This window comes from Dysidea avara, chromosome 1 (assembly GCF_963678975.1).
Source record: "Dysidea avara chromosome 1, odDysAvar1.4, whole genome shotgun sequence".
Lineage (NCBI taxonomy): Eukaryota > Metazoa > Porifera > Demospongiae > Dictyoceratida > Dysideidae > Dysidea > Dysidea avara.
In genome coordinates this window covers 28,333,755-28,353,451 of record NC_089272.1, presented here as the reverse complement: position 1 = coordinate 28,353,451, position 19,697 = coordinate 28,333,755, and the positions used below count along the sequence as shown (strand labels likewise).

The following is a 19,697-nucleotide window of genomic DNA, read 5'->3' as shown; positions in this document are numbered from 1 at the left end:
AAATAGCTCCAATAATATTGATAATAATAAATTTTAATAATGCACAAAGGCCATTATTATAATTTATTATCGTCCACATCATTTTTGATTTCATAACTTTTTTCGTCCAGGCTTTTTTAAGGTTGTACCTTTTTTATACAGTTTAACTGTTTTTGCGCGGTATTGTATACATTGCTACAGTAGAGTGTAAAATATTGAAACCTGAAAAAATTAGATGAACTTTACATGTACAGCTGCAGCTCTCAGGAAGTGCAATTTTGCTCAAAATAAATCAAGCAGTTATATGTATCTTATGGAAACTTACACTATTAAAATTATCCCATTTTAAGTACATATGCATGAAAATCATTTAATTTTGATACAGGAAAAATCAACATTGTGCATGAGTGATACAGTAATGATATGATGAAGTTGTTAGAGAAAGTGATACATTAAGATTGCATTATTCAACAGCATAAAAATAAATACTATAGGAGTTTTCAAACTACACACACGCACACTCAAATGTGTTAGCTATTACATCACTTGCAGCTTAGATAAGCAGGATTATCATTCATGGCCACTCTATCACTTGTACCATAGGCTGGATTAGCCTCTAGCTTCACATCACTTTTAGTAATAGCAGGTGTAATCACTGTTTCATACAATGGCATCTGTTGTGTTGATTGGTGGGTAGTCTTGTAAATCTTCTCAAATTTTCTCTTAACAATGACAAATGTGATCAAAAATGTGATGACAACAGAAACAGTTAATGTGATGATGAATGTTATAGTGAATGTCACAGCAACGGCTACTCCGGTAGATAGTGAACTTGAGTCTATAACATTAACAATACATTCAAATCATATTCCCGCACACACAATTACCGTATTGCCTCGAATTACGGCTTGTCTTGTATAAATGCCTAGTCCTGTTTAGTTGCCAGGGGTATACAGCATCATAACCAAAATAAACTCCGGGTCTCGAATAAACGTCTAGTGCAGCCTTTATCGTTAACAATTCCAGGCGGTATTATAAATGATGAAGTGAAGAACGTTTTATAGAAGAGTTCCTTTTAAGCTTGAATCTGTGAAATATGCTGAGGGAAACATCAAGGAGAATCTAGGAGAGTACAACACCAAGATATGAAGTTGACTCATGAATGTTGATCATATAATTGCCAGTCTCGTATAGTTGCCGGTCTCATTTAGTAGCCGGGGTAAAAAGCTACTTGAAAGAAATAAACACCCGGGATGTAATTCGAGACAATACAGTAATGCAATTTTTTGGCCTTTTACAATGAAACATCTATAATTATAACGGTTACGCTCTAAATAGAATTTGAAATCACTTAGAAATGATTGCTTCTTGTGAAGAAGATATATTGGTCTGAGAACAACCTGAGTCTGAGCCTGGTGAAACTGACTATAATATTAACAAAGTTCACAATATATATGTGTGTGTATTATGAATTCCTGATATTAACAATAATAAATTTCAAAAAGGGAATAAAGATTACTGAAAAAAGCCACAAAAGATGAAAGGATTACCTTCAGCACTTGTGATGTAAAGTCTTAATAAATTACTGAGGTGGTAAAGTAGACCATAAATCCCAATGTCAAGGGATGTTAATATTACAAGTACACAGAAAAATTTGGAATTTTCAGCTAGAGTAGGGACCATAGCACATCGATAAAAAGTACTGAAACAAGTTGAAGATATTTAAATCACAGTAAAACAATAAGAAGTGTTATATATCCCTACTGTGCTCATGATACCATAATGGAAATGCACAGTAGGGATATAACACTTCTTATTGTTTTAGTGTGATTTAATACCGTGCACTACTCCAACTTGTTTCAGTACTTTTTATCGATGTACTATGGTTCCTACTCTAGTTGAAAATTCCAAATTTTTCTGTGTACTTGTTTGTTAACTTAAAAAAAAAAATTATTAGGTATGACTGGTGAACCCACGTATACCGCATTTGAAATGACACCGCGCGCCCCAATTATCGTCTGAAAAGTGAAATATCCATTATGCTTCATTGTCAGCTTTGTTCAATCCGTTATGCAACATTTCAAATCATGAACTGTTCGAAAAGCACCTCTGCAATCCACGCATAATGTATGAAATGATGCCACGTACGCCGGTTATATCAATTATTGTCTGAAAAGTGAAGTATCCATTACACTTCACTGTCGGCTATGTTCAACCTGTTACACAGCAGTACGAATCAAGAATGTTTGAAAAGCACCTCTGCTATCAAAATAGCCACTATAAAAATACGGACGATTTCCGTTACGAAGGGAAGCCATCATGTGCTATCGCCAAATTGACACTTTTCGCTGTCACTGTGTCAGCAAAGATGAATGGAACACAAAGGAGGACGCTGGTAAATCCATGAAGAATGCATTGCATGTACTGCGGTTTGCCAAAAGGCACCTGTTGGGCCGAAGTGATGTCGAACAGTGAAATAATCAAGTCTGTAGCCTAAGCCGTTATCGAGTTACGCTTGTCTGAAGGAATCAGTCAGTACTCGGTCAGTCAGTCATTCACTAGAAAATTCTGTTAAATAAATTATTTTTAAAATTCCGTAGCAACTTGTTGAAAGCGTTTCGGGTCGATCTGAAAGCTTGTTTGGGCTTAGTTTTACCTAACCAATACTGCCTCATCATTGTCAGGGAAAATTGAGGCTGTTTTTTGGGTGATATTATTTCGTGGGCCATGCCTACTCCTTTGTGGTCCCTACTATACAGTTACTATCGTACTGTATGATGTTTCAGTGATATTGTTTCACAATAAAGATTGGTGATTTACATTACCACTCTAGCAATCCCTTCTTGTAGCTTTTTTAGTGATCCCTATTCTCCATTGTAATTTTAATAATCTGGGTTTACATATAATTTGTTTCATTAATCATAAAGACTGCGTTTTTGATTTTGCAGTCTATCAAACAGTATGGTACATAGTACTATCATCTCCATTTATAGAACTTTGCGTGGGCGAGATCAAAGGAAAAAGTGTACTTTAAATTTCATAAAGTACACTCTCAGCCGGTCAACAGTGCTTCATGACCACAAAGAGTGCTTTATTGCACCGCAAAGAGTGCTTTATTGAACGAATAAAGCACTCTTTGCGGTGCAATAAAGCACTCTTTACGGTGCAATAAAGCACTCTTTGTGGGAAATAAAACACAGTTGCCCATGTGCCTTAGTGCAGGCCAATAGCCTGCGGGGCTCGCACCAGTACGACTAATCACCCACACCGGTGAAGGCTGATAGCCTCGCCGCGCTGAGTGATCAATCACCCCAGCCAATACGAGTTTTAACACTGGATTGCTTTTATAGACTTATCTAAATGCTTCGATGATGGACGGGAGAAGGTAACGTTGCTGTTACGTTTGTTAATGTAAACGGACAAGTCCCGGAGATATCACGGAATTATTTCACTGTGACTCACAATAGAATCGATTGTGGGTTGCGAGCAAAACCTGCCAAAATACGCAATGAACATCTACCATTCCAAACTATGGTGAAATATGTGTGAGTTACTTTATTAAACTAGTTCGTGTGCGTTCAGGCTGCTAATAGTTCATGCAACGCGTGTTAATTACAAGTCCTAGTGTATGGTGAAGCTACACGACTAGAAAGTTCCATAAATCATTTAAAGCATAGCCTTGCTCGTGCTATATGAAAAATAAAGTACGAGGCGCGCGGCCGAGATGCTAATAAAGCACGAGGCGAAACTGAGTTCTTTATTAGCATCTCGGCCGCACACCTCGTACTATATTTTTCATATAGCACTCGCGGCTACGCTTTAACATATACAAAATGAAAGGCGCCAAATGACATGCTGCTGTTGAAAATTGCCCTAGAAATATATGCAACATAAATCACCAATATCAGTGTGCGAAATAAGTCTGGGCAGAGGGGAAATCGTGTCCTTTCAAAGTGTAGCAGAGTTTATATTGGGCCATATAGGAGGGAGGCCAGACATGACGATATTGACATGTAATTAAGTTGGTTTGTGGTGACTACAAAGGTATGTCCAAGATGAACTCTGAGGTTATTATATTGTGCCAGCCTACTTGTCTCAGTCACCTGTACTGTTGTAGTAAAATGTATTTATAACCTGATTACCATTGGTACTTTTACATTGTGGTATTCATGATCACCTGTACAAGAGTTTATTTTAAAGCTAGGTGCAAAGTTTGACTACATAATAGCTATATAAAAGCAAGTAGAACGCCTTGACAGAAGTCCTTATGACTCCTTTCCTACAAAAGTTCTTATAAAATTGATTCCATTGAAGCTCTTTTATGTGATCAGTATAGTCACCCTTTAAAAGGCTGTAGTGTCAGTGAGTGGTTGAGTAGAAATCAGCTCTGCAGTACATAGGTGGCTTCAATGTTTGGCAGAAGCAAACATCCAAGTTGGTAAAAACACAAGAAAGGAGAAACAACAAAAGTTAAATGTTTAGTGGTGCCTAGTAAGTGAACTATGAATGCTGACTTATTCAATTATTTTTCCTTCTAAACAGTGTCTAACCTAACTAAAGCAACATGTTAAACTCAAACCCACAATGCAAAACTTTAAGCAGCATATATAAATAATCAAAGATGCGTTATAAATACCTCAGCATCAAAAGTAGTAGGGTCAGGGATATATCATGATATCATCCTGTGGTTAGGGCAATTCATGAAATAATAGCCTTGTGGTTTCCTTTGATCCGAGGTGTTGAAGTGATATATAGACCGTTATACATTGCAAGTCCATGGCAAGTCAAAATGTATACAGTGAAACTGGTGTATTAAGAACATCTAGGGACAAACCAAAAGTGCTCTGATTATCAAGGTGTCCTGTTTTTCCAGATTAGTTTACAAAGTAAGGACCATTACCAAGTGTCCAGATCATGCAGGTGTCCTCATTGTCAAATACGGGTTCTGCTGTACATGTGCAAACTTGCAGCTAGAAGCAATCTGAAATATTAAAACAGTCCAAGTTACTAAACAACTGGTTAATTTAAATATGCCATGTTATTCCTTTAAAACATATGGGAGCCAGGAGAAAAATACTCCTTTTTCTTTTCGTGGCAAAGTAGCTAATTTGAGTCCTCATAAAGTTTGGCTTGAGGTCTTTGTTTTTACTATTGTTTCCTGAGCCTACATAGATTGACCTTCTTTTCACACACTTTACAAAAACCATTATATAAAAATGCAAATGTATACCACAATTGTCTTGAAATTTGAGGACAGATTAAGGTACTGTACTGTATATTTCCATAATAGTCTGGTATGAATCTGATAAACATTTGCAGTATTACAGACAACTATTGCAGAAAATAGATTGATTTTTGTCATGCAACAGGCTAAAAGAAATAACTTGAAAATCAGTTTGTATTATGTATAGGCTAACCATCATACAGTTCAAACTTTTGGTGTTTAAAAGAAATGACAGTGACAGCAACAAATATCACGGGGTCAAAATGTTTTAACAGAGCAGTCAACAAGAAGCAAAAAAATAAAAAATAAATTTGCATGAAAATGCCAAAAGGTTGTCCAGAGTTAAACCAGACTCCACACCTAACTTCCAAGTGCTTCACCACTGAACCATTGTAGTTCAGTTTGCTGTTCTCTATATACCTTATAAATGAATACTCAATAGTAAAAGTTGACACATATAGCCCACTATAACTATGTTAATTAGAAGTATAATTTGAACACCATCATAACATCTTTTTTCATAATTTTTATAATGGAAACTATCTTTAATTAAGTTTCTAACCAACTTAGAGACCTGGTAGCAGGATTTATATATGTATGTAGAAACCTGACTAACTTTCAAAGAACAAAGCATACCATACATGTCATATTGTTATATAACATGGCTAGAAGGCTTGCCTTGTTGTGATAGGCAAGCACTTGTAGGCATACTACGTATGTTTGTGTAACTAGAATTAAGGTTATGAATGATGATAGTCTTCTAGGTTTGATCATAGGTTTATGTGATCTTCAGGTATCACATGTAATATAATATACTGTAAGCATGCAAATATGTGACCTGATCTTGGAAAACCTACCTTTTTGGCGCATGGGTAAATTTTCTGTTTTATAGCTTAAATGAGGTACTAGGTGCTCATCTATCTTGTGTTAAAATTTCAGCTCAATATCTTTAAGCATTCCTGAGATATGGCCGATTTTCTTTCCTGTACATTACAAACTAACTTTTATGGTAATGTACTGAGTTCTGTGGGTGATTAAGGGTGACAAATGGTGACAAATCACTTTGTTTACTAATAATTCCATTCTTACCACCTAAAATACTTTGAAAGACATTTCTGATAGTTTAATGAAGTATTCTTGGTACTTTTCTGCAATTAAATGCCATGTATCATTGTCTAAGACTAAGTTTTAGCCATTCCAGTACCTGAACAAATCACCCAATTTGTAAGTTACTTGTTGTCCCACGCATGTGAAATTACTACATGGTCTGATATAATCATCCATATCTCCTAGGAAAAAGAAGCTATGGGTATGAAACTTCACAGCAAGAAGGTTTAATAGTTGCTTTATCCAAATGTGCAAAAAACTTAATTTAAAAAATATTGTTGAAATCTTCATTTGAATTTTCCCAAAAAGTTAGCTTGTGCCCAAAAGGTAGGTTTTCCAAGATCCGGTCACATATATATTCACATGTACACAATCATACACACAAACAGTATTACCAGATTGTGATTGAGTTGGCATATATACACAAGGTGCACTACTAGCACTAGCAGTAAGTAGCATCATAGTTGATGAAGTTACCAATGACAATGTGGTTATGGAGGGTCCAAACATCATAGTTGATGAAATTGATGTACATACCAATGACAGTGTGGTTATTGAGGGTCCAACCAAAAGAGTCACATTACTAGTAACAATGAGAATATCACTAACTGTACCAGATCCACAAATATTCCCAGCAGTTACAGTCACATTATAAGTTGTGTTAGGAGATAATTGTGTTATAGTAATTGATATCAGTGATGTTGTAGATTCTCTGACACTACCACCATCATCCCTCCAGTTTACAATATAATGATCGGCATCATCCACCTCATCCCACTGTACAACAAATGATGTACTAGAAATTTCACTAACTCTGATGTTTATTGGTGTACCAGGTGGACCTGTGGTATCTAAATACACAACAAATACACAAATAGTGACATGGTCAAAGCAAGTGTAAATTATTGTGCATATTTAGGTATTTAAGCTTAAACAAGTATTTCAAGTATGACTTAAACAGCTGTAAAACAATTTTGCATGAGTGGCTCCAGGAAGTTTTATGATTGGTAAGCATGCTATATCTACCATTGGGTGGGCTGGCCAGATCCTTACAAAGTATGTACCACTCTGCGTGGGCAGTTCAAAGGCGCCGCGAGTGCTATAATTCGTATATAGCACTGCTGCACTAACCGCAGCGAGTGCATTATAACTTATAATGCACTGACCGCACTGGCTGCGGTTTTGTGCTACATTGCACAAGTGCTGGCGGCTTAGGCCACTACGACACCTCACCTAATAGGTGGCAAGACGCTACACTGTTTACTCGAATTCTTATATAGCCTAAAATGCGTAATTCAATTGTGGGGCCATACAGGGAACGTCACTACTACGTTATACATGCGATCTAATAGCAGCCAATGGCAATCAAAGAGGCAAACACGGCAGGTAAAACTCTATTTACATATATATAAATGTAGTTACATACCTTACTAGTTTGATCGAAGCTTCCACCTTGACAAATCACTTTTTAAAATAATGTTATTCTAATTGAAACTCACCATAACAATCGATTGTGGCGTTGCCATGTGATTGTATGGTCAAGGCCATGCTTGATACGTAATAATGTCGTTAGTTTTAGAGCACCACAATCGATATCGGTATTCTACCTTATAAAAGAAATGTAGCTGCAGCATTGGATCTTTTCACCTATTAGGTGAGAGGTACATAACAGTTATACAATGTGCACTTGTGCTCTGCCTGTATAAACGCACTCGTGCCCGTTGTATAACTATATAATAAAGTCTGAAGTTAAATCTTGTATCAAAAACTTTTTTCAGCACTGTTAAGAACTTATTGGCATATAGCGACTGGAAAGGAGTCTTTGGCAAATAAAAGTTACACCTTAAAGTTTGAAACATACTGCAAGCATTTAGGTCTAGGTGTGAGGGAATGCCTCAGGAAATGTATAATATTTCAGTGATTATATTAATAGCTACACAAATTTTATTTCGTTTTATACAGGGGTATTGTAGTAATGTCACTATATCTGATGTTTATTGATGTATCAGGTGGACCTGTGGAATATTAACAATATGTGACCGGGCCTGCGAAAACAGGGCATGTGGGCACAAACTACATCTCATCATTCTACAGGTTATATTTCAGTACTGGAACAGAATATTTGTATTCTGTAACCTGCGCCAATTAAATGCTTACTAAATGCTGAAAATTCCACTGCCATAGCATAATGGTACAAAACGTTATGAGTGATGAAAGCTTGAAAAAGTAGGAAATAATCATGTGCCCACATGCCCTATTTTCGCAGGCCCAGTCACATAATATTGTACCAAAACCAAATTTCTACAATCCGACACATCATACAGTACAATAGTACTGACAGAATGATAATGCTATAATAGGGACAACAAAGGAGTAGACGTGGCCCACAAAATAACATCACCCAAAAACCAGCCTCGATTTTCCCTGACGACAGTGTTGGTTAGGTAAAACTAAGCCCAAACAAGATTCCCGATCGACCTGCAATGCTTTCAACAAGTTGCTACGGAATTTAAAATATATATATATTTAATGCAATTTTCTACTGACCGAGTAACTGACTGATACCTTGAGACAAGCATAACTCGATAATGGCTAAGGCTACGGGCTTGATTTTTTCACTGTTCTTTGTCCGAGAGGTGCCACAGTACCTACAATGCACTCTTCATGGATTTACTAGTGTCCTGCTGACAGTGAAAGGTGTTGATTTGGCAGTAATACATGATGGCTTCCCTTTGTAATGGAAATCATTCATATTTTTCGTAGTGGCTATTTTGATTGCAGAGGCACTTTTCAAACAGTTCTTGATTCATACTGTTGTATAACAAGTTGAACATAGCCGAAACGAAGTGTAATGGATACTTCACTTTTAAGATGATAATTCATGTAACTGGGGTGGTGGCACCATGTCTTTCTTTCAGTATGCGGAGATTGCAGAGGTACCTTTTGAATTTGAAATGCTGTGTAATGGGTTTAACATAGCTAACAAAGTGTAATGGATATTTCACTTTTTAGACGATTGATACAGCTGGGGTACAAGGTACCATTTCAGATGCGGTATGCGTGGGTTCACCAGTCATATTAATTATAAAACGTTAACAAACAAGCTACACAAAAATTGGAATTTTCAACTACAGTAGGGACCTGTAACGAAAATTTTGGTCCGGGGCAAAAATTGGTCCGGCCGGACCATTTCCAGTCGACCAAATTTAGTCTGCCCGGACCATTTTTAGCATCCGAAATTGGTCTGACCTGACCAAAATTGGTCCGGCCCAAACCTAGTTGGCCACATGCACTTCTGGCCACTCAGACCAATATTGGTCGACCAAAATGGGTCCGGATGGACCACTAACGCATGCAGCCAATGATGCATAGCTATAAGTTGTTTGTGACGGAACACTGCAGCCGACTTAGCTATAGCTATTCTCATTTATCAATCTCGAACGCGAATAATGAGCATTGCAGGCATTATCACTACATGGATTTGTGCTTAAAAGGTTATCCAACAAGGGCACGGATCATTGCATGCATGCATGCATGGGATCAGCTAGCTGCATTGGAGGTGCTTAAGATCGAGATACTCTAATAGAGCAGTCACCTATAACATTCATCACCAGGCACTGATCCAGAAATAAATGAAGGTGGGTGGCATGCACACCATGAGTCCATATAGTATTGACCATGCATTTGAGTTGATGTACTGATGCCGGAAGAAAACCTCTAGTTCCCACTCGGACAGTTAGCTATTGACATGGAGAAGAAGAATGCAGGACTTTTATCATCTCACACTGCTTTAAATTAAAACAGCATTAATTTTGCCACTGTGTAATGTGTGTTCAGCTGCATATATAGCTACGACATAGAATAGTTTCTGTACTACTGTAATATGCACTTTCCGTAGCTAAATCAAGTCGGGAAACAAAACTACGCTACTCATTATATAGTTTCCAGGCTAAGTCGGCTGCAGTGATCCGTCACAAAAAAACTTAGCATGGACCGACCTGTAACACTGATAGTACACGCAGACTTATGCATGCACTACACATGATCTCCTGTAATTGACACATATAGGTAATGATTGTGGTTGTAAGGTTTCATGTACTTGTAATGGGAGATTAATAGTGAGATGTAACAGGAGTGGTAGTGTTTCCTAGAGTAACCGTTTCACAGACCTGTCCACAAAATGCCTGGTACACCCACGGACTAACCAAAACTATAGTTGGTCCAAGTGGTCTAGGGTACAGTGCATGTGGCCAACCAAGTTTGGGCCGGACCAATTTTAGTCAGGCCGGACCAATTTTGGATGCCAAAAATGGTCCGGCTGGATTAAACTTGGTCAACCAAATTTGGTTAGGCCGGACCAGTTTTGGTATACAAAATCGGTCCAGCCGGACCGAATTTACCCGGACCGATATTTCCGTGACAGACCATAGCACATGCATCTAACAGTATTACCAGATTGTGATTGAGTTGGCATATATACACAAGGCGCACTACTACAGCAGTAAGGAGCATCATAGTTGATCAAATTGATGTAGTTACCAATGACAATGTGGTTATGGAGGGTCCAACCAAAAGAGTCACATTAGTAGTAACAATGAGAAAATCACTAACTGTACCAGATCCACAAATATTCCCAGTAGGTACAGTCATAGTATAAGTTGTGTTTGGAGTTAACTTTGCTAAAGTATGTGATGTTAGTGATGTTGTAGATTCTCTGACACTACCACCATTATCCCTCAATTGTACATTATATAAATCAACAACATCCACCTCATCCCACTGTACAACAAATGATATATTAGTAATGTCACTAAATCACTGCTGTACCAGGGGGACCTGTGGTATAATAATTATTGCTCATACCTAAAATAAACTTCTAGAAACAACACATAAGCAGATAACACTATCTGCATTATTATGTGTACAAATGTATTAACAAATACTGATCACATAGCATTATGCTTTTGAGAAGTTCTCAAAAAATCATCTCATTCGCTTACATACCATTATTCCCAAAATCATGATAAATTCTTTGGTCAATAATGTCATTGTTATGGATTATGTATACTGACATTTCAATTTCATATAGTTTTCTATAGCTGGGTGCTACAATAAAGTCACTAATTTTTATCTAATTGCTCTACTGAAATAGTAGAATTAGCGTGATGAATTGTTGATTGCTTGCTCTAGTAGAACATCTTTCAGCTTACTTTTACTGAGTCCACACATGTCATAATTGCTGCATCCTTAACACATGTATGTACATCACCAAGAGTAGTATACGTAATGGGAAGAGAGAGAGTGTTGAACTATGTTTATACGACTGCTGTTGATTGCCCAGATTTAACACATTACTACTGTAGTTCAAAGCAGGTGGTCCGCATGGAATCCCAATGGTTGAAACTCCATCTAGACATATCAGTTTTGCATGGCAGGAGATGGAAACCTTATGAAATCTCAAATAAAGATGTCACATGTGAGGTTGATACCCATAGTACAGTGCACATGGAAACTGGAACTGGATTCATCCAAGGCAGTGTTGATGTTCCTACATTGCTCTTTACTCAGTAGCTTTAGTTTCTGCAAGTGTACGTGTGTGTGCACAAGGTGTGCCACCTTCACTTATATTTAATCACCAACCAACACAAAGCACCAAATCCTTTGAACAATTCCATAGGACTTTACAGGCTCATTTTCACAGAGTATAGCAAAGTTCGACGCTCTCCCTCCCCCACTATAATAATCTTGATACCACATATGTGGTTAATAGGCCTTTTTGTATAACTAACCAAAATATGCCATTAGTATTAATTACTTCCTTCACTTTTCCAGAGTGCAATATTGCTAACCAGAACTTGCGGTTCCCATTGTCTCCTGTACAAAAATACATTTTTTGAAAAGCTGAAACTTTTTCATACTACTGTATATGCATCCCATGTTTTCTTTTACTTTAGATGTTAGATGTGGTATTCCTCTCTCAGGAAACTTTGTCTCATGGCATTTCAACAACCTGTCTTCGAGTTACAGAAGTTGTATAAATGGCTGTTTATTTACTTAATTGCTTCATGTAGTGGTGTAGTTAACGAAGCCACTGGTAATAATTCTAGTGCTAAAGATAGTTCACCACCATAAGGATGGCAACAACACAAAATAGCGGTCTTACAGTGATTGGCATACCTGGAACAATGGTGCATGAAGGTGTCGTTCGATTGGTATACTGTTCCCAAGGTAGCTCTTGTATAGAGAAACCAGTGTACTAGAGAGACTAAAAAAGGTAAAAATTGGTAGCAACACTAGGAATTTATGCACTGCTGCATTAATTTGAAGCTATTGTAGTTCTTGGATAGCTTGTGAGTGCCATGCTATTGATTTAGGTACATCGCTGGGCCACCTGTATACGGTATTCTCCTTTCATACTCTTTCAGTGAATGATACAGGACTAGCATTCATCTAACATGGCAACAAATTTAAGACGGCTTCAATTTGATATACTTGCGAATTAGCACTGCAAGTAACAATCCACTACTTGCCAACACTTACCCGACTGACAAAGTAAAAACAGACTGCACTGTCGTACGTACAAAGGTCCAGTGTGATCGACTCGATAAAAACAAACTTAGTACATTTATTTAGCTAACACTTTATCACCTCGTAGGCAGTAGGTTCGTAGCATCATCTGGTCTCCTTTGTCACTTGTGACTCCTGCCGCGGAGAAGCGGGTCACTCTTTTTAGATTCCACGCGAGTGATCTAGGCTAAATATAGAAGTATGTCTCTAATATTTTCGTTCGATGGATTCACGAGCGAGTTGGATGTTGTGTGTGCGCATTCACTAGCAACCCCTGGTGATACCGCGTAGTAGTGTACATAATTTACAGTCATTTGCGTGTCAGTTTAATACTGGTAAACTTGTGACGAAGGTTTAAAAAATATCATTTAGTGATGGGGGGGGGGGGGGGGCAAATGCCCCTCCTTGCCCCCCCCCCCCCTTAGCTACGCCTCTGGCAGAGAGTTTAACAACCAAAATCCACCTTGTAAAGAGTTCAGCTTTACTAACAAGTTATAACTCTTTAGAGAGATCAGCTAGAAACAAGAGAGAGCTCAGCTAGAAAACGTCAGCTTGTAGAGAGTTCAGCTACAAAGAAACAATCCTGTAGAGAGATCAGCTAGAAACAAGTTACCTGAGCTACAAAGAAACCATCCTGTAGAGAGTTCAGCTACAAACAAATCACCCTGCAGAGAGCTTGGCTACAAAAAATCATCCTGTAGAGTATTCAGCTACAAACAAATCACCTTGTAGAGTGTACAACTAGACACAAGTCACCCAGTACAGAGATCAGCTAGAAGAAATCATCTTGTAGAGAGTTCAGCTACAAAGAAACCATCCTGTAGAGAGTTCAGCTACAAACAAATCACCCTGTAGAGAGTTCAGCTACAACCACATCACCCTGCATAGAGTTCGGCTACAAAGAAACCATAATGTAGAGAGTTCAGCTGCAAACAAATCACGCTGTAGAGAATTCAGCTACAAGCAAATCACCCTGTAGAGAGATCAGCTAGAAAAGGTCACCTTGTGGAGAGTTCAGCTACAAAAAATCACCCTGTAGAGAGTTCAGCTGCAAACAAATCACCTGTAGAGAGTTCAGCTAGAAACAAATCACCCTGTAGAGAGATCAGCTAGAAAAGGTCACCTTGTGGAGAGTTCAGCTACAAAAAATCACCCTGTAGAGAGTTCAGCTGCAAACAAAATTAATCACCTAGTAGAGAGTTCAGCTATAAACAAGTCACCCTATAGAGAGATCAGCTACAAAGAAACCATCCTGTAGAGAGTTCAGCTACAAACAAGTTACCCTATAGAGAGATCAGCTAGAAGAAATCATCTTATAGAGACTTCAGCTACAAATAGAGTTTAGCTGGAAACAAGTCATTCTGTAGAGAGATCATATCAGCTAGAAACAATTCATCCTGTAGAAAGATCAGCTAGAACGATCACCTTGTAGAGAGTTTAGCTACAAACAAATCACCCTGCAGATACTCAGCTATAAACAAGTCACTCTGTAGAGAGATCAGCTAGAAGTTACCTTGTAGAGAGTTCAGCTACAAAGAAACCATCATGTAGAGAGTTTAGCTACAAACAAATCACCCTGTAGAGAGTTCAGCTACGAAAAGATCACTGTGTAGAGAGTTCAGCTATAAGAAGCCACCTTGTAGAGAGTTCAGCTACAAAGAAACCACCATGTAGAGAGTTCAGCTGCAAACAAACCACCCTGTAGAGAATTCAGCTGCAAATAAATCGCCCTGTAGAAAGATCAGCTAGAAGAAGTTACCTTGTAGAGAGTTCAGCTACAAAGAAACCATCATGTAGAGAGCTCAGCTGCAAATAAATCACCCTGTAGAGAATTCAGCTACAAAAGATTACCGCATAGATAGTTCAACTAGAAGAAGTCACCTTGTAGAGTGTTCAGCTACAAAGAAACCACCATGTAGAGAGTTCAGCTGCAAACAAATTACCCTGTAGAGAATTCAGCTACAAACAAATCACCCTGTAGAGAGATCAGCTACAAATAAGTCACCCTGTAGAGATATCAGCTAGATACAAGTTACCCTGTAGGGATAAGCTACAAACAAATCACCCTGTAGAAATATGTGTTGGAAACAAATCACCATGTAGAGAGTTCAGCTAGAAACAAGTCACTCTGAAAAGAGTTCAGCTACAAACAATGGGAGTTTCAGCTACTGTTCAGTTATGTATAAGAAGTCACCTTATTACCTACATTATGTGATTATCATTCATTGTTACATGTACAAATATTTTTAATCATACAAAAAGCTGTACACAAAATTTCTTCCTTTGTTCCATAATTCCTGCATAAAAGAAAAAATAAACAAGCTAGAAGGAAGCACCAAAGCCAGTTAATGGCCAGCGTTGTGGCTTGCAATACAAAAAGAAGTGATATCTAAACCAAAACAGCCAAGCTGTAAAAAAAGAGTGCGGCCCTCAAAAAGGCTATGGTGAAAAAAGATGTGAAATCCAAGGTGGCGGCCAAGAAATGGCTGTGATGGTAGGTTAATGGTAAAAATTTTAATAATGACAATTCAGGTGAATTTTGTGCCAAAACCAAGCAGCACCAAATTCACCTGAACTGTCATTATTAATTCACATGAATTGTCATTATTAAAATTTTTACTATTAACCTACCATCACAGCTATTTCTTGGCCGCCACCTTGGATTTCACATTTTTTTCCACCATAGCCTTTTTGAGGGCTGCACTCTTTTTTTTACAGCTTGGCTGTTTTGGATTAGATTCCATTTACTTATCCTTTTCCTTACTATAGGAATATGAGAAAGATTGATGATGTGCCTACTTGAACAGTCTTTATTGGCAACCGCAATGTTATCAAATAGCTATATAATACAGTGTAACTACAAGGTGACCTATTATTGAATGCTTTAATAGGATAGATAGGTTGCTCCAGAATTTTGGTGACAGACTTCCAAATATTCTGTTGAATGCACACTTAAATCTTAGGGGGTCTGGTAGAGCTGTGCAACACCGTGAATGTGCATATCACGATACAGTAAATAGGGTATCACAGTATACTTTAGGTATCAATACTACACATGATATGAGCTACATGAGATAACTACAGTAAGCTAATAAAATTTGGCCTTTCCATAATGTAGCACATATAGCTGCATACTATGTACCACTCAATATGATCCTAAGCAAAAGGTTTGACTCAAATTAATTGAACAATGTGAGCTTGCTAGCTTCTGCTGTCACTGTATCTCAGGAGCAGGCTAAAGAGTTGATAGGTGGAGTTGTGTGAAGTTTGAAGCATACGTACAACAAACATGGATGCCATTCTGGGGTCTGCATGCCCCCAGAAAAATTCATGTCTTATTAGACAAGACTATTTTACTGTGTTGGTAGAGGTAAACTAAATAACGTATTTAAAATACAAATTTGGATCTATTAGCTAGGTAATCTATTAGGTAGTTGAATGTTCTATTAGAGTATTTTGATCTGAGCCTTTATTGGTACCTTTGCAAATCAATTCAAAAGTGCCTGTATTAATTTGACCAGGGTTTGGAAACCCCCTGGATCCACCTCTGATACTATTACATAACTGAAAGCTCTAATAGGGTGACTGCACTATTAGAGGATCTCAATCGCAAATACGTTGTATGTAGTGTATTTTCGTATCATAGCTAATTAGTCCGGGTAGAATAAGTGGCTTTTTTGGCTGAACCTTGCAACATGGTCTATAGTTTATTTTATGCCACACAATATTTCTTTATACTATGGACTACTCAAAACCACCTGCTGGACTTCCGTCAGCATTGGGAAAATCGGGATATTAACTCAGGAAATTCTAGTATTTTGGTCCTTCCATGCTAAATTATCAAAGAAATTAAAATGTTAACGCACTCTTTTCAAATTTCTTCAAATTTGGCACAAAGACAGTGCATCATGAGTCAAAGTCATACACCAAGTTTCATGTGATTCCTTTGATCACATTCCGTGTTATGCCTGTTTGCTTTACTGGTATTTTGCTGCATTTGTGATTGCACAATACTTCTAATATTCAACTATAAAATGAAACCTGTCCAACTGGATCACTGTATAATAAGGTCACCTGATTTAAACTGACCATTATAACAGTCTCCTAATTGTGTCATTTGTGTACACAGTGACTTTAACATGTTTATGCAACCACCTCCTTAATAAGGCAGGCCTGGCAGAGGTGACCAAAACGAACAAGTTCACTATTACTTTTATGCTGAGCGATTAAGTAAAGTTAAATTAATGTAATCAAGACACACGATAGTGTGTCGTGCGGCCCAAGAAGCCGGTGTGCCACATCGTGAGTATATTAACAGGAAGAAAGAAAACGCAATTTTCACACCTATGTAGCTCTGTGATCCCTTATCCGATTAAAACCAAATTTGCTACAGACGTGCCGGCCAGTTATGGGAGTCTACATACCAAATTTGAAGAAAATCAGTCCAGCCATTTCGGAGATACGAGCGAACAAAATTTCGTTTTAATTTCTTGTTTTTTTTTCTTCTTCATTTCGCACACTTCGCAAAATCCGCCATAAAACACGAAATCGTGCTCCAATCGGGCTAAAATTTGGCACACTTGAAGGGCTCATTAAGGCGGATCTCAGTACCAACTTTGGTAGGAATCCGATGGACATTCATGGAGTTATGATCGATTATTTGCGTAAAATAAGGTCGAAGGTCTGTCACGCCCACAGGGTAAACCCCTAGAAGGAATAAGTTGAAAATTGCTATGTAGATGGAGTAACCATCATAGGAGTGCCTTTTTGTGGTTTGAAAAGAATCGAGATAAAGACCATGGAGATATGACACAAAATCCACAATTATGCAATCGATATCTATGAATAAAAAAGCTATTAGTTTTCACGCCTACCAGGCAAACCGCTTAGAGCAATGAGCTGAAAATGGGTGTGTAGCTGGAATAATCATCATAGAAAATCCTTGCAGTAGTACAGAAGAATTGGATTACAAACCACTGAGTCATGATTCGAAAGCCAACTACGTATTGCAAATGCGAGATCAAGATACTCTAATAGAACAGTCACCCTAATAGAGCATTCGGCTACCTTTATAACTTACTCTGTTAAAGAATTATAATACATTGCAAGTTATTCTGTACGGAATTCAGCTACAACCAGTTAATCTGATGGACAATTCAGCTACAGGCAAGTCACCCTGTAGAGAGTTCACCTAGAAACAAATCACCCTGTCAGCTAGAAGAAGTCACCTTGTAGAGAGTTCAGCTACAAAGAAACCATCATGTAGAGAGTTCAGCTGAAAAAAATCACCCTGGAGAGAGTTCAGCTACGAAAAGATCACCCTGTAGACAGTTCAGCTAGAAGAATTCACCCTATAGAGAGTTCAGCTGCAAATAAATCACGCTGTAGAGAATTCAGCTACAAACAAACCACCCTGTAGAAAGATCAGCTAGAAGAAGTTACCTTGTAGAGAGTTCAGCTACAAAGAAACTATCATGTAGAGAGATCAGCTACAAACAATTCACCCTGTAGAGAGTTCAGCAAGTAGAAGTCACCTTGTAGAGAGTTCAGCTACAAAGAATCCATCATGTAGAGAGTTCAGCTGCAAACAAATCACCCTGTAGAGAGTTTCAGGTATGAAAAGATCACTCTGTAGAGAGTTCAGCTAGAAGAAGTTACCTTGTAGAGAGTTCAGCTACAAACAATTCGCCCTGTACAGAGATCAGTTTGAAGAAGTTCTTTGTAGAGAGTTCAGCTACAAGCAAATCACCCTGTAGAAAGATCAGCTAGGAGAAGTCACCTTGTAGAGAGTTCAGTTACAAAGAAACCACCATGTAGAGAGTTCAGCTACACACAAATCACCTGTAGAGAGTTCAGCTACAAGCAAATAACCCTGTATAGAGAGATCAGCTAGAAGAAGTTACCTTGTAGAGAGTTCAGCTACAAACAATTTACCCTGTACAGAGATCAGATAGAAGAAATTACCTTGTGGAGAGTTCAGCTACAAAGAAACCATCATGTAGAGAGTTCAGCTGCAAACAAATCACCTGTAGAGAGTTCAGCTACAAACAAATCACCCTGTACAGACATCAGCTAAAGAAGTTACTTTGTAGAGAGCTCAGCTACAAACAATTCACCCTGTACAGACATCAGCTAAAGAAGTTACCTTGTAGAGAGTTCAGCTGCAAAGAAACCATCATGTAGAGAGTTCAACCATAAACAAATCACCTTGTAGAAAGATCAGCTAGTCTTGTAGAGAGTTCAGTTACAAAGAAACCACCATGTAGAGAGTTCAACTACAAACTAGTGACCCTGTAGAGACATCAGCTAGAAGAAGTTACTTTGTAGAGAGTTCAGCTACAAAGAAACCATCATGTAGAGAGTTCAACTACAAACAAGTGACCCTGTTGAGACATCAGCTAGAAGAAGTTACCTTGTAGAGAGTTCAGCTGCGAAGAAACCATCATGTAGAGAGTTTAGCTACAAACAAATCACCCTGTAGAAATATCAGTTAGAAGAAGTCACTTTGTAGAGTGTTCAGTTATAAAGAAACCACCGTGTAGAGTGTTCTGTAATAAATATATGTATTATATATCTAATCCAAAACAGCCAAGCTGTAAAAAAAGAGTGCGGCCCTGAGAAAGGCTATGGTGAAAAAAGATGTGAAATCCAAGGTGGCGGCCAAGAAATGGCTGTGATGGTAGGTTAATGGTAAAAATTTTAATAACGACAATTCAGGTGAATTTTGTGCCAAGACCAAGTGGCACCAAATTCACCTGAATTGTTGTTATTAAAATTTTTACCATTAACCTACCATCACAGCCATTTCTTGGCCGCCACC

At 38.0% G+C, this 19,697-nt stretch overlaps 1 protein-coding gene across 1 annotated transcript in view; it reads right to left on the bottom strand.

The window, feature by feature from the left end:
- Window positions 1-383: 383 nt before the first annotated feature.
- The window catches only part of LOC136243226 (uncharacterized), a 28,717-nt gene continuing 9,403 nt past the window's right edge, over window positions 384-19,697 (bottom strand). Inside the window, exons 3-4 of the mRNA XM_066034773.1 lie at window positions 6,706-7,161; window positions 384-817 (exon numbers count right to left, since the gene is read on the bottom strand). Coding sequence (XP_065890845.1) covers window positions 522-817; window positions 6,706-7,161 — 752 coding nt within the window. The 3' untranslated portion in view covers window positions 384-521. The remainder of the gene's footprint in view (window positions 818-6,705; window positions 7,162-19,697) is intronic.